Source organism: Trachurus japonicus, chromosome 21 (genome assembly GCF_045865225.1).
Source record: "Trachurus japonicus isolate A0001 chromosome 21, Traja_1.0".
Taxonomy (NCBI): domain Eukaryota; kingdom Metazoa; phylum Chordata; class Actinopteri; order Carangiformes; family Carangidae; genus Trachurus; species Trachurus japonicus.
In genome coordinates this window covers 6399708-6414876 of record NC_140927.1, presented here as the reverse complement: position 1 = coordinate 6414876, position 15169 = coordinate 6399708, and the positions used below count along the sequence as shown (strand labels likewise).

General features: G+C 42.8%; 1 protein-coding gene across 1 annotated transcript in view; it reads right to left on the bottom strand.

Annotated features, from left to right (window-relative positions):
• The window catches only part of LOC146964700 (interferon alpha/beta receptor 1b-like), a 36816-nt gene extending 35181 nt beyond the window's left edge, over window positions 1–1635 (bottom strand). The window contains exon 1 of the mRNA XM_085765386.1: window positions 1479–1635. Coding sequence (XP_085621512.1) covers window positions 1479–1533 — 55 coding nt within the window. The 5' untranslated portion in view covers window positions 1534–1635. The remainder of the gene's footprint in view (window positions 1–1478) is intronic.
• Window positions 1636–15169: the final 13534 nt, after the last annotated feature.

The window sequence follows — 15169 nt, the reverse complement described above, 5'->3', positions numbered from 1 at the left end:
TGTATCTACTTTTAAATATCTGGGGTTCTTGATTGATGACCACTTGTCTTTTAAGGCATATTCAGTATGCTGTAAAGAAGCTGAAGCTTTTACTTGGATTTTATTTTAGAAATAAGTCTTGCTTACAGAAACTGGTGGAGTCAACCTTTCTTCCGATTATTGATTACGGTGGTGTGTTATATATGAATGCCTCTGTTCAATGCCTCCACATGCTGGATAGTGTGTATCATGGTGCTCTGAGGTTTATTACAAACTGTGGCACTCTAACTCATCATTGTGTCTTATAAAGATGGCCAATTTACTTTACTGTATATGCGCAGGCTCGGTCATTGTGCTGATTTACAAGGCTATTCTTGAGATGATTCCATCTTATTTATCATCCCTTCTAATCTTGACTAACAGGGCCTACAGTTTTCGTTCTCAGGACTTTTGTCATTTCACTGTTCCTAAGGTGAGAACAGAAATGGGGAAGAAAGCTTTTAGATTCTCTGCTCCGAGTGCATGGAACGGTTTGCAGTCAGAGCTCAAACTCCAAAGTCTGGTTGGTATCTCATATGTTCAAGTCCATGATAAATTCCATTAGCCGACATCCAGGCTTCAGGAGTGAAAATGTTTTATTTGAGTGCAAATGTTTGACTAATCTTGTAAATTCTCTTAACTAATTTTGAAAATTCAATTGTTATTGTATTCTATTTGTTTGTTTCTTCTTTGTCTATGACTAATGTGATGATGTGTTGAAACTTTATGTGCTGCCGTTCTTGGCCAGGTCTCTCTTGCAAAAGAGATCTTGGATCTCAATGGGACAAATCTGGTTAAATAAAGGTTATAAATAAATAAATAAAAATCATTTTTCACCACAACGTGTTGATGTGTTCTCATGTTGAGAAGTGTTGATGAAGTCTTGGTCTCTTACTTGTGACGGTTTATGTCGCACCAAAGTCCTTCTAACCCTAACCCTCATATTAGAACGTCTCTGGTCGCACTTCGAATAACGACTTCACCTCAGCTCAGGCCAGGTTGTGTGTTTCACTTCACTGCTCTCACGCGACGTGTGTGTGCGTGTAGCGCTGGCACCGACACACACCCCGCACCTGAGAACCCCCCCACCCACACACCCACACACAGTCACACACGGGCATTGGGGAGCGTGAAGGGCAGCCCCGGGGGGGGGGGGGGGGGGCTTTCGGTTTCTGTATGAGTTGGTGTTGTGGTGTGTCGGTTGGACCGGGGCTACCAAGGCCCACCGACAGCAGCCTGTGTTGTCTAGTCACACATAAAGCTATCGAGCTGTATTAGCACGTAGCAGAGCGGCTAGCGAATTCTGATAAATGTGTGTGACGCAACGAGGACAACACACGGTACAACCGACACTCAGACATGACAGTAGTTTCACCCTGGTAGAACATTAACATTAGCCCACACGGCGCATTGGTCGGTGTGAACCCCGGGCGGGCGGGCCAGCACCGTAGCGGACTCACCGACAGCGTTGTGGAGGCTCCAGAGCAGCAGCAGGACGGTCACAGCGGAGGACATGGTCGTTGTCTCGGCCGGTGGTCGCTGACAGGTGTTACCGTTCCCAGCGGCAGGTGTTCATACTGTCTCTGCTCACACTCGGTCCACAACCAACAAGACTACAACACTATCGATCTATGATCCGGTGGCACTGTGACGTCACGTCCCACCTCTTCCTGTCAGCTTCAAAGTAATGTCTTCACTAGGCAGACCGTACATTCTGCTGCATTACTGCCTCCCCCTGACTTAATGCAGCCATTACAGTCATCTAATTAGTAGTGATGGCAGTCCGACACTGAAGCTTCGATACGTGCTTCAAACCAGTAACATCAAAACACTAGAGCCTAGTGTTTTGATGTTACTGGCCTGGACGGTCGGCGAGAGCAGGCGGCAGCAGCAGGGGGCGGTGACAGAAAGCTGCAGTCAAGTCGGACAGTTTCCAGCCGCCGTCAATACAAACAGGAAGTCACCAAAGTATATATTTCTTATGCTGTACTGCAATTGTCCAATAAATAACCAATATATTTCTCAGGATATAAGTTTGATTCAGTGTGAATATTTTTTTAAGCAGTATAGGCCTACAACATGAGATTCATATAATCTAGCATTATACAACAACACGTAGTGTTTGCAGTCCTAACTAAGAGCCAATCAGCTCATGATCCGGTGCGTTTCCCATCATGCCCTGAGGCTTGCAGGCGGTTGCAGTCGGTGGAGAGCAACTGCGGCGCCTGGCTCTAAAAGCTGCGGCCGCCTTGATCTCGTGAGGTTATCGTTGGAGGCGCGTGCATGACGTCAGAGCAAGTCGGGATCAAGTCGGACACAAATCTAACCGGCATGCATTGTGCGCTGGTCACCGGCGATCGATTCTGCGCACGCCTGGCTCATCTCGAACGCACCGATTGGCTGTGTTCGAAACCGCATACTTCTCCTACTACTCGTACTACTCATACTAACGATTTGAGTATGCAGTATGTTCACACTGCGCAGTATGCGATTTGCAGTAGGCGAGAAGTTCCCGGATGCATACTAGATTCGGCCGAAATGTTAGGCTCGTTCGAGATGAACTGCGCCTCGCCTGGACGGTCGGCGAGAGCAGGCGGCAGCAGCAGGGGGCGGTGACAGAAAGCTGCAGTCAAGTCGGACAGTTTCCAGCCGCCGTCAATACAAACAGGAAGTCACCAAAGTATATATTTCTTATGCTGTACTGCAATTGTCCAATAAATAACCAATATATTTCTCAGGATATAAGTTTGACTCAGTGTGAATATTTTTTTAAGCAGTATAGGCCTACAACATGAAATTCATATAATCTAGCATTATACAACAACACGTAGTGTTTGCAGTCCTAACTAAGAGCCAATCAGCTCATGATCCGGTGCGTTTCCCATCATGCCCTGAGGCTTGCAGGCGGTAGCAGTCGGTGGAGAGCAACTGCGGCGCCTGGCTCTAAAAACTGCGGCCGCCTTGATCTCGTGAGGTTATCGTTGCAGGCGCGTGCATGACGTCAGAGCAAGTCGGGATCAAGTCGGACACAAATCTAACCGGCATGCATTGTGCGCTGGTCACCGGCGATCGATTCTGCGCACGCCTGGCTCATCTCGAACGCACCTGTTGAGTATACATCATGAGGTCACTACTCATACTCAAACTACCCAAGATGCAACGCAACGTGACGTCAAGGACCGCCTCTTCCTTGCTTTTTTTTTTCTTCTTTATTTAAGTGTTCAAAGTGTACAAAAAGTGTCAAACACTGACACATAACACAACACGAGAGCTGTTTCATATTCAGACAGACAATGGATAAAATAAATAAATACAGCAAGGATCTCATTCAAATAAGTAGAAAATGAAGAAAATTAGACAAACAGAAACAAAACAAAAATAAATAAATATTGTCATGTCAATACATAGGTGTGTAATAATCACTGTTAACAAATTCCATTAAATGGCTAGGGATTTATAGAGAGAATTCAATTCAATTAAAAAATGAGAAAAGGTTGGTTTGGAGGTTGCAAACTTTTGCTTATGAATAAAGTATTTACCAAATAAAATGAAAAAATTAACTAAATTCTGAAGACTCCTGTTCTTCTTATTTTCATAATAACATATAACATCTTTAAGGGAGAAGCAGTATGACATGTTTACATGGGAGAAAATATAAGAACACAAGTCTGACCAAAATTTCATTGTTACATTACATTCAAAAAACAGATGATTTAAAGTTTCTTCAGTATGGCCACAGAAAACACAGGAGCTGTCCAAATCTATAAATTTTGAAATAATCCCCAGTCCAGAGCAAGTATGATGTAGCGAAGACGGCGGGCGGATCTTCGTCTCAGAGCAGGCAAAACTCTCCGGTAAGGCATTTTGAACGGGCAAATTCCGTTAACGGCACAAGGTCGGTCCAAGCGGCGTTTCCAAGCTAGCCACAGTGGGGACAGGTTCACTTCCTGTTTATAAAGTAAGAGCACTGACGTCATTGTAACGGCTTTCTTTATGGTCAATTGCAACGGGTGCTTTATTTTGACACAGAAACCGGAAGTACAGTGCTCACTACGGCTGGTTTTACTAACGCCAGAGAAGTCCGACTTCGTCCGACTAAAATTGTAAATAGGTGTTATTTTGTCATTTTTTCAACACCATGGGGATACGAAGTAGTACTTTCTCGCCTGAAAATGTTTCAAATGTTGCTGAAGTTATATATTTACACAGTTTAGAGCTTAAGTGAAATCAGCTTCAGGGCGGCTGATTTCGGCTCGGGCAGGAGCGAAATGCATTGTGGGTTATCATAGTACGCAGCAGTGTGAACGCTCTGCATACTGTATGATCGATTAGTATGTAGTATGGAGTATGGAAGTATGCAGTATGGAAGTATGTAGTATGGAGTATGTGGTTTCGAACACAGCCACTGTTTCAAAGCTTGTTTCGGTGCGGAAAAAATCACGTGACATATGACGTCCGAAGCAGTAACTGCTTCACTGCCTGAATGAATCACCTGGCTGGACCAAAGCTGGTTCACCAACTGACTGGTCTCGATTCTGAAAGCGTGTACCCTCATCCGTTTCAAACGCGCACAAGCATCATTTGTTTCTTGCGAGCGAGAATTGTGGAGAAATTGTGAACAAAAAACAAACACTCATCAAATCTTCATTTGTAAATAGTGTGTGCGCGCATGTAACGAAGGTCCGCGGATATAGCCACAGTCGCGAGGTACCAGAGTTGACAACGTGTGGCGGCTGTTAGCAGAGAAATGATTTGGCGAAGCGGTTAGTATCGCCGCCTGCGGTGTGGGATATCCCTGTTTGAAACCCATGCAGGTCATTAAATACAATCTGGCTAATGCAGCAGTACATTTTTAAACACTAAGGAACTTTTCAACCTTCATATAATATTTCCATAACTTTTGTGATGGTACATCGACTTACAACAGGTTGAATGACACCTCTGTCATGGCCTGAGGGGGTCTGTATCATTATGGTCTGTATCGCCTTCACTGGCACTAAGCAACTTCGAGGAGCATGGTAGGAACCTGCTCTCACTTAAGTTTCACTTTCACTTTCGCGAGTCACGACGAGGAGGGAGCAGGCAATGCGGCACCTTTCCGTCAGATTGTGTATGTGTGTTTACTGAGAAATGATCCGCTGGTAACAGAAATTTAGTTTGGACGTCTTCTGTTAATTTCCATGCACCGGGAGATCAGGATGTTTACGGCGCTACACGCTGGTGCTCATGGGAAATGGAGTCTTCCTTCAGGCAAAACACTACCGCTTTGGGCCACTGGCGCCGCCAAACTCAACCAAAACTGAAAGTTCTTTAGTACTGCTTTAAATAAAAGACTCTTTAAATCCAAGGGTGATCAAAGCGAAGGCACTTTAGAACAAAAGTGTTATCTACTAAAGTAATTTCACCAACTCTGCTCATTGAGGTGTGTGCGCATGTGTGAGTGCGCAATTAAAACCCTCCAGTCCACCCACTACACTGCCTAATTTTGACTGCAGCCTCGCACTTCGCCAGGAGAGGTCACTCTAAATGAAGCTTCGAGTAATGAACCAATTTTCGAAACAATTAGCTCAAGTGGTTCAGTGCTTCACAAAAGCTTCATTTGCCCATCACTACTAATTAGACCTACCGTAAAACACCAAATAAGGGCCCGGGCGTTTATTTGCTTAAATCGCTCAAATCAACCGGCGTTTATTAGGGACCTGCGTTTATTTGGGACCTGCGTTTATTAATAGTGTTCAACCTGGACCTCCTTCTGGGGAAAGAGGCTTCACTCTGTGGCGGCAGGCGGCGGTGGAACGATACGTGCGTTTCTCGAGGCATTACTGTAAATACGGCCAGGGCGGACTCGTTCTCTGTCTCGCTGACCTCCGCGGTCCTGGCCCGCACAGGTACCAGGAGACCGAGACCCCCCGTCATGTCGGTCCTTCACCCTTCTTGATCCGCCGCAAGTTGCAAAAACCCTGCGGACGCCCAGTCTCTCCACCCCTCTCCCCCTCTCCCACACTTAAGCACCTGTTGGCTCGCACTCACCATCCTTTTTTTTTTTTTTTTTTGTTGATTGAATGAAGTAGGCCTATAACTAATAATAATGCAACGTATAGCCTAACTAAATACGCGTATGTGTAATCAGAGAACAGTAGGCTGTTTACGCTACTTTTAAAAGGAGTAAAGTCATTTAAAACGAGGAGCGAGCCGAGCCGACACTGTGCAGCCCAGGACAGGTGTTGAAGTGCGGCTGAGAGGAGTGGACAGACCGGGCAGGAGCAACCAGCTGACGTCTCGTCGGTCCTCGGCCGACTTTAATGTCTAGAGACACCCGCTATATTTGCATAGAATATTTTTTGGCAACCAGAAAAACAATGTTTGACCCGGCGTTTATTTGGGATGGGCGTTTAATATAAAAAATATTTTGCTACACCCGGCGGTTAATTGGGACCGGCGGCAATTTGGGACTCGGCCATTATTTGAAGTTTTACGGTAATAACAAAACGTTTTTCCTCCCACACTTAAAATGCTTTCGTATTCAGCTGTTTTTATGTTATTAGTGTGAATGCTGGAAGCATTCACACTATTGTTATTCGGTTCGGCCATTTTCTGCCTTTCTTCGTCATGTAACTAGTCCTTCATACTTTGTGCTATTTCAACAATTCAAATATCAAAATGTTCAGCCTTTTCGGGACAGGTGTGCTATGTCTTTTCTCTTTTCAACTATTCATACTTTTTGCAATATTCAACTATTTCTGATTTTTTTTCCCCCATAGAGAATGCATTGGAACAGTCTTGAAACTCTTCAAATCTTCTTACTTCTTTCAGCCTTTAAAGCGTCCACATACTTTCAGCTAGAGACTTCATTCAAATCCTGAGCTGTAGACAAACTTCTAATGTATTCATCCTGTATGTACAACTTTTTCATAGCTTGTACCGTTTTTGAGATAAATCCTTTAAAAGCACATGAGGATTTCTGACAAATTTCACACTTTTCAATGAGTGTGTATGGGGTTGGGTCAGAGTGAGTGACATCATCGTTAGAGTGAGAGGGATCGAAAAAACATTCAGGATTTTTTCTGGATAAATTGCCAGCACGGCCACAAATTAAACTCTAGACACATGATTTCCTCACTGGTTTGTAGCCACACTTGTCGTGCCTCATTTGATGTGTTCAAAACAGCAGACAGACTTACAGAATTGTCTCTATGAGCCTAATTGTGCAGCTAGACCCGCTTCAGTGGCTCATCCACTTCAATATAAAAGTAGGAGCTGATTTTTTTTAGAAAAACAGAAATGCCCCCCTTTTCTACCTTGCGACCCTGAGAAAAGTTTTTGCCCTACAAACATTTAATGCACATCAATGTGCTCAGGAAGGTCTCCTTGCCCCAGTAGTCATGGCCACATTCTGATAAGAGGTACGGTTCTCTTTTTCTGGCCTGTTTTCGGAAGCTGCTCAGAGCACAAATCTCTCTGCTCTGCTCTGCTCTGCTCTGCTCTGTGTAGTGCAGTGGCCAGCTGTTGGGGCCAGCTCGTTATCAAAGTCTATAAATAGAACAGTGCAGGTGCAGCCTGGCTGCTCGTTAAGATGTTTTTAAAGGAGTCATCACCCGGAAATCGCATTTTTCCTTGTTAAAACATGTATACTGGTGTTGGACCTCAGTGGAAACTTGCCTGAAAACCTGGGGTTTGAAAGTGGCTGAGTTTTTTGGTTTGGGCTCTTTGTTTAAGCCAGAGTAGCTCATGAGGCTGCGCACCACAAAATTACGAGATTTCGATTCTGCGCCTACGGTGACGTCACCGCGGCGCCTGCTTTCATAAACACACCTCTCTTCCACCACCCCGACTTCTGCCCTTCTGCCGCGCCGCCATTACGGGTTGTTTTATTTCCCACTGTAGCGCTGTTATTTCGTCACTTTATTAAGTTTTAATAATTTTTCATGCGAGAAAGTAAGGGTTTAGATCCCCAATGTGCGGTTAGTTTATCCAAATGACGGCTGTTTAAAGTTTTCTCCGCGTTGGGAGAAGTGAGGTGCAGCCAGCTGCAGCCAGCACCAGAGGAGCGGAGGAGTGACTCCTCAACCTGCCTGCAGCGCTCGTTTACCTGGCCGAACGACATCGTCATGCCGCCGAAAGAAACTATCGTTAATTTATTAAGTTTTAATATTTTTTCATGCGAGAAAGTAAGGGTTTAGATCCCCAATGTGCGGTTAGTTTATCCGAATGACGGCTGTTTAGAAGTTAGCTCCGCGTTGGGAGAAGTGAGGTGCAGCCAGCTGCAGTGAGCACCAGAGGAGCGGAGGAGTACTCCTCCTCAACCCGCCTGCAGTGCTCGTTTAGTCGGCCGATAACAACGTCGTCGTGCCGCCGGAGGAAAAGGTCGTTAATTTATTAAGTTTTAATATTTGTTCATGCGAGAAAGTAAGGGTTTAGATCCCCAATGTGCGGTTAGTTTATCCAAATGACGGCTTAGAAGTTTGCTTCGCGTTGGGAGAAGTGCAGCTCCAGCGAGGCAGAGGAGCGGAGAGTGACTCGTCAGCAACCCGCCTGCAGCTGCTCGTTAACCGGTCAAACTATGTTGTCATGCCCGCGGAGGAAACGGTCGTTAATTAACTCACCCGCAGGTTTGTAGAGGTTTACCGCCGACTGGTTCAATTCTTTTAAGGAGATAAATGTTTGTCTCATTGATGAAATCTAACAATTGTGGCAGTCGTATTAGTTTGTTTGAATGAAAAGTGAAGCTTCACACAGCAGCTTTGCACCGGGGCTCTGTAGCCTACGTACAGAAATCACCACATTTGCATCAATAAATACATGTTTTACAATGAACCGATACAATTTTGTTTTATTTGATGAAGTTATAACATGGTAACGGTACACGACAGAGCAGCATAGTATGCGGTTTCCAATACAGCCTACAGTCCTCCCTGCGTCCAATCAACGCGCGCCTCATTACATATTAATACAATGAACATCCGGACTAGTCAAAACCTCGCGCCTACTCTCACGAGAGAAAGTTGCCATATGAAAAAGTGTCAGAACAAGCTCTATGTTTGAATTTTTTTTTTAAAAATGTTTCCAATAAGTTTAAAGAACTGATTCAAAGCAATTTAAGGGGGATTGGATACATAAAAAACCAGGTGATGACTCCTTTAAACACAGCCCCACACAGACACATGATAAACCAGACTGACAGAGGATGTCCACGCACAAACACAGGCATCACACTCACACAGACAGACACTCACACACAGTCACACATGCACACATACACAAACACACAAACACAACACTGTTCCACACAGTAAAATGTAAGCAGTTAGTTGAGTCACCATGGTAACTTCTGAGGGCAGGCTGCCAATCAATCAGATCATTAGGGAGAGAGGAGTTCTGTGGCGCTTAACAGTTTTACTTTCTGCACATGTACACGCAGACAGAGAGACCGTCAGACACACACACACACACAGGTTTTCAGCTCACATTCATCAACCTCTCAATTATTTTATACTTTTGATGTAAACATCTCCAACAATTTATATTTTTCTCATGAATTTAAGTTCAGACGTTTAGTCTTTCCAACTCTATTAATAGTAGTACAATTACAGGTGGAGCCTGGGACATAGGACACAGCTTTTAACATCTATCTATCTATCTATCTATCTATCTATCTATCTATCTATCTATCTATCTATCTATCTATCTATCTATCTATCTATCTATCTATCTATCTATCTATAAACCCTTTGTCTCTTTTTTTCTCTCTTTTTCTTTCTTTCTTTTACTCCTTCATTTGTATTTTACATAACTTCTTTCTATCTTTCCCTCCCTATCCATCCATCCATCTACCTCTTTCTATCTATCATCCCCCTCTCTCTTTTTCTTCTTTCTTTCTTTCTTTCACCCCATTTCTTTTTACTTCTTTGTTTCTTTCTGTTTTTCTTTCTACTCCTTTTCTCTTTCTATGTTTCTACCCCATTTCTTTCTTTCTTTCTTTCTACTGCTCTCTGTATATCTCTCTTTCATTTATCCACCCCAATATCTTTCCTTCTTTCTTACTACTCCTCTGTCTCTTTCATTCATTCTCTATTCTCTTTATGTTCTATTATTCTGTTTTTCTTACCTTTTTCTTTCTCTATCTACCCTTCTCTCTGTGTCTTCTTTCTTTCTGTCCTTTTGTTCTTTCTTTCTTTCTCCATCTACCCTTCCCATTTTCTTTCTTTCCTTCTGTCCTTTTCTTCTTTCTTTCTTTCTTCAGCTCATTCAGCATTGTTTCAACAATTTCTTCAGCTCATTCAGCATTGCTTTCAGTATTCACACCATTTCCATTCTTGGAAATGTTTTTTCTAGTTAGTGTTCTTCTGTTTGGCCATTTTCTTTATACTTTTGACACTTAACTAGTCCTTCATACTTTGTGCTATTTCAACAATTCTCACATCAAAATGTTCAGCCTTTTCGGGACAGGTGTGCTATGTCTTTTCTCTTTCAACTATTCATACTTTTTGCAATATTCAACTATTTCTGATTTTTTTTCCCCCATAGAGAATGCATTGGAACAGTCTTGAAACTCTTCAAATCTTCTTACTTCTTTCAGCCTTTAAAGCGTCCACATACTTTCAGCTAGAAACTTCATTCAAATTCTGAGCTGTAGACAAACTTCTAATGTATTCATCCTGTATGTACAACTTTTTCAGCTTGTACCGTTTTTGAGATAAATCCTTTAAAAGCACATGAGGATTTCTGACAAATTTCACACTTTTCAATGAGTGTGTATGGGGTTGGGTCAGAGTGAGGGATCGAAAAAACATTCAGGATTTTTTCTGGATAAATTGCCAGCACGGCCACAAATTAAACTCTAGACACATGATTTCCTCACCGGTTTGTAGCCACACTTGTCGTGTCTCATTTGATGTGCTCAAAACAGCAGACAGACTTACAGAATTGTCTCAGTGAGCCTAATTGTGCAGCTAGACCCGCTCCAGTGGCTCATCCACTTCAATATAAAAGTAGGAGCTGATTTTTTTAGAAAAGCAGAAATGCCCCCCTTTTCTACCTTGCGACCCTGAGAAAAGTTTTTGCCCTACAAACATTTAATGCACATCAATGTGCTCAGGAAGGTCTCCTTGCCCCAGTAGTCATGGCCACATTCTGATAAGAGGTACGGTTCTCTTTTTATGGGCTGTTTTCGGAAGCTGCACAGAGCTCAAATCTCTCTGCTCTGCTCTGCTCTGCTCTGCTCTGCTCTGCTCTGCGTGCAGTTGGCCAGCTGTTGGGGCCAGCTCGTTATCAAAGTCTATAAATAGAACTGTGCAGGTGCAGCCTGGCCGCTCGTTAAGATGTTTTTAAACACAGCCCCACACAGACACATGATAAACCAGACTGACAGAGGATGTCCACGCACAAACACAGGCATCACACTCACACAGACAGACACACACAGACACTCACACACAGTCACACATGCACACATACACAAACAGATAAACACACAAACACAACACTGTTCCACACAGTAAAATGTAAGCATGGTAGTCACCATGGTAACTTCTGAGGGCATGCTGCCACGCAGGTGTAATCAATCAGATCATTAGGGAGGGAGGAGTTCTGTGGCGCTTATCAACAGTTTTACTTTCTGCACATGTACACGCAGACAGAGAGACCGTCAGACTCACACACCCAGACATACACAGGTTTTCAGCTCACATTCATCAGCCTCTCAATCAGAGCCGGTTCAGACCTCCATGGGGCCCTAGGCAAAATTCTGCTAAGGGGCCCTCCTAACTGAACCCCAAAAACAAGGCTACTATAAGGCTAAATAAGGCTACTATTAATTCAGCTCCATCAAATTGCCTGCACTTGACACTTTCATATACTTCAAATGTATATGTATATTATTATTTATTATATTTTGTTTTAGCACCATTGTCACAATATTTCACAAGTTTGATTTAATTCACTTAGATATCTGCATCTATATTTGCCTGTATCCAAGCAACCAAATTCAATCTTAGTCAATATTTATCCATTACTTTCCATTTTGTATAAGTGCAGTTGTAATTACACTAAAATCATAGAAGCCAGCAAGACGCACACAGAGACCGGGGTTCACCCAGGGCTCAGCGCTCTGTTAATGCAGGTCAAACACGGACTAGTCCCTCCCACTCTCCCACCCGGAGAGGAGAGTTACCTGACTGCTGTTCCCGCAGGTCATTGTCAGCTGTTTCTTCCCCCTTTGTTCCCCCGAGGGATAACTCCGCTTCATTGTGGCGTGCTAAACGCTGTCTTGCTAGGAATCCGGTAGGCACGTGCGACGGATGGTCGCGTCGTCAGGTTTTTTTTTTTGTTTTTTTTTCACGGGGCCTCTATTTTGCGGGGCCCTACGCAACGTGCGTAGTGTGCGTATTGGGTGAACCGGTACTGCTCTCAATGATTTTATACTTTTGATGTAAACATCTCCAAGAATTCATTTTTTTGAATTTCTTAAATTCATTTCTCATGAATTTAAGTTCAGACGTTTAATCTTTCCACCTCTATAAATAGTAGTACAATTACAGGTGGAGCCTAGGACATAGGACGCAGCTTTTAACATGTGTCAAATCTATCTATCTATCTATCTATCTATCTATCTATCTATCTATCTATCTATCTATCTATCTATCTATCTATCTATCTATCTATCTATCTATTTCTTTTTTCAAACCCTTTGTCTCTTTTTTCTCTTTTTCTTTCTTTCTTTCTTTTACTCCTTCATTTGTATTTTACATAACTTCTTTCTATCTTTCCCTCTCTATCCATCCATCCATCCATCCATCTACTTCGTTCTATCTATCATCCCCCTCTCTCTTTTTCTTCTTTCTTTCTATTCCTTTTCTCTTTCTTTGTTTCTACCCCATTTATTTATTTATTTCTACCGCTCTCTGTATATCTCTCTTTCATTTATCCACCCCAATTTCTTTCCTTCTTTCTTACTACCCCTCTGTCTCTTTCATTCATTCTCTATTCTCTTTATCTTCTATCTTTCTGTTTTTCTTACCTTTTTCTTTCTCTATCTACCCTTCTCTCTGTGTCTTTTTCTTTATTGCTGTCCTTTTGTTCTTTCTTTCTTTCTTTCTTTCTCCATCTACCCTTCCCATTTTCTTTCTTTCCTTCTGTCCTTTTCTTTTTTCTCTCTTGTTCCAATCTTTCTCTTTCTTTCTTTCTTTCTTTCTACCGCTCTCTGTATATCTCTCTCTTTCATTTATCCACCCCAATTTCTTTCCTTCTTTCTTACTACCCCTCTGTCTCTTTCATTCATTCTCTATTCTCTTTATCTTCTATTATTCTGTTTTTCTTACCTTTTTCTTTCTCTATCTACCCTTCTCTCTGTGTCTTTTTCTTTCTTTCTGTCCTTTTGTTCTTTTGTTCTTTCTGTCTTTCTTTCTCCATCTACCCTTTGGATTTTCTTTCTTTCCTTCTGTCCTTTTCTTTCTTTCTTTCTTTCTTTCTTTCTTTCTTTCTTTCTTTCTTTCTTTCTTTAGCTCATTCAGCATTGTTTCAACAATTTCTTCAGCTCATTCAGCATTGCTTTCAGCATTCACACCATTTCCATTCTTGGAAATGTTTTTTCTAGTTATTTTTCCACTTCCGGCCGACTTTCGATTCACTACTAGTCAATACAACATATTATATATCAAAACGTGCGGCTTGATCGGGATCGGTGTGCTATTACTTTTCTCAACAGTTTACGAATTTTTCGCGACGTAAGTCGCGAAAAACTGCGCAAAATTTTTGCATGTAAGTCAATGGGACGGGCGGAAAACAAAGAGCGAAAAAGACCAATCATTGGAGTTTAACAAACGTCTACTGCTCAGGCATACTTTCACCTAGAGACTCCATTTAAACTTTAAACAGTAGACACAAGTCTTGTGTATTGGCGTATTACTCCACGTTTTGATAGGTCATATAGTTTTTGATCAATCCATGATCAATGACCATGATCATTTTTGGAGAAATTATGAGATTATAATGGGTGTGTATTGCACGGAATGTTCGTGTCAGAGTGGGTGACATCATCGGTTAGAGTGGGAGAGATGCCAGAAAAACTCCAGATTTTTTCTCTATCCAAACTCCAAACGGCCACAATTTACACTCTACACACATAATTTCGGCCACGGTTGTAGACGAGCTCATCCTTGATCTCTTAATCTGCTCAAAATATCAGAGAGACTTGCAGAATTTAAACTCTGAGCCTCTAAGTGCGGCCACGTCTGTCTCTGCTCCTCATTGACTCCAATACAAATATTTTCTGAGAGAAGCAGAACGGCCTCATGTTTTAAAACTGCCAGCGTCGCCAAAATATTTACTGTAGAAACACCAAATCGTACCGAAATTTTCAGTAAGTCCTTAGAGCAACGTTGATCTGTGTTTTGTTCTGATAGGAGTTACCGTTTTGTCATGCTAAGCCTAAATGTGAGACCGGTGCAGAGGCAGAAAATGGCTCTTTTTCTCCACGTTTCTGTCTGTCTCAGCCTGCGGGGGCCCCTATCGCCGTGGTAACCTCTGTGATCCTCAGGCCAGAGCTCGTTAACTTCATAAACAATCCACCTGGCGCTCGTTTAAATGTTTATAAACAGAGACACAGCTAAATCAGACTGACACATGATGCAGCTACTAACTAACTATGTGTCAAGTCAGTCACACACACACACACACACACACACACACACACACACACACACACACACACACACACACACACACACACACACACACACAGACTCTAGAGCCAGCTTCATGTGATTACAGTCACACACACACACACACACAAACACACACACACACACCTTCATGTGATTAAAACACAGTTAAAGGTGCTTAAGGCAAGATCAAGGAATAAAACTTGTTAGCGATACAACGGCTGTAGCGGCCGTCAGGGTTACTGCAGCCATCAGCCAAGCTGGTGCGGGAGCGCGCATCAACTCTCCACAGCAGTGCAGCTGATGCTGTGACAGTGACACTGTGGCTGAATTGGAAACGGCATAACGTTACTATACCAGTGTTTTCCATTAATCAGCCGCCACAGTTTCGTTTGGGTCCGCCGCAGCAGTCTCTCACACTGTAAATGTATGTTTTTTTGTATTTTGTATTATTTATGTGAAACTTTGGACGTCATGGGACGCAAGACAAATTT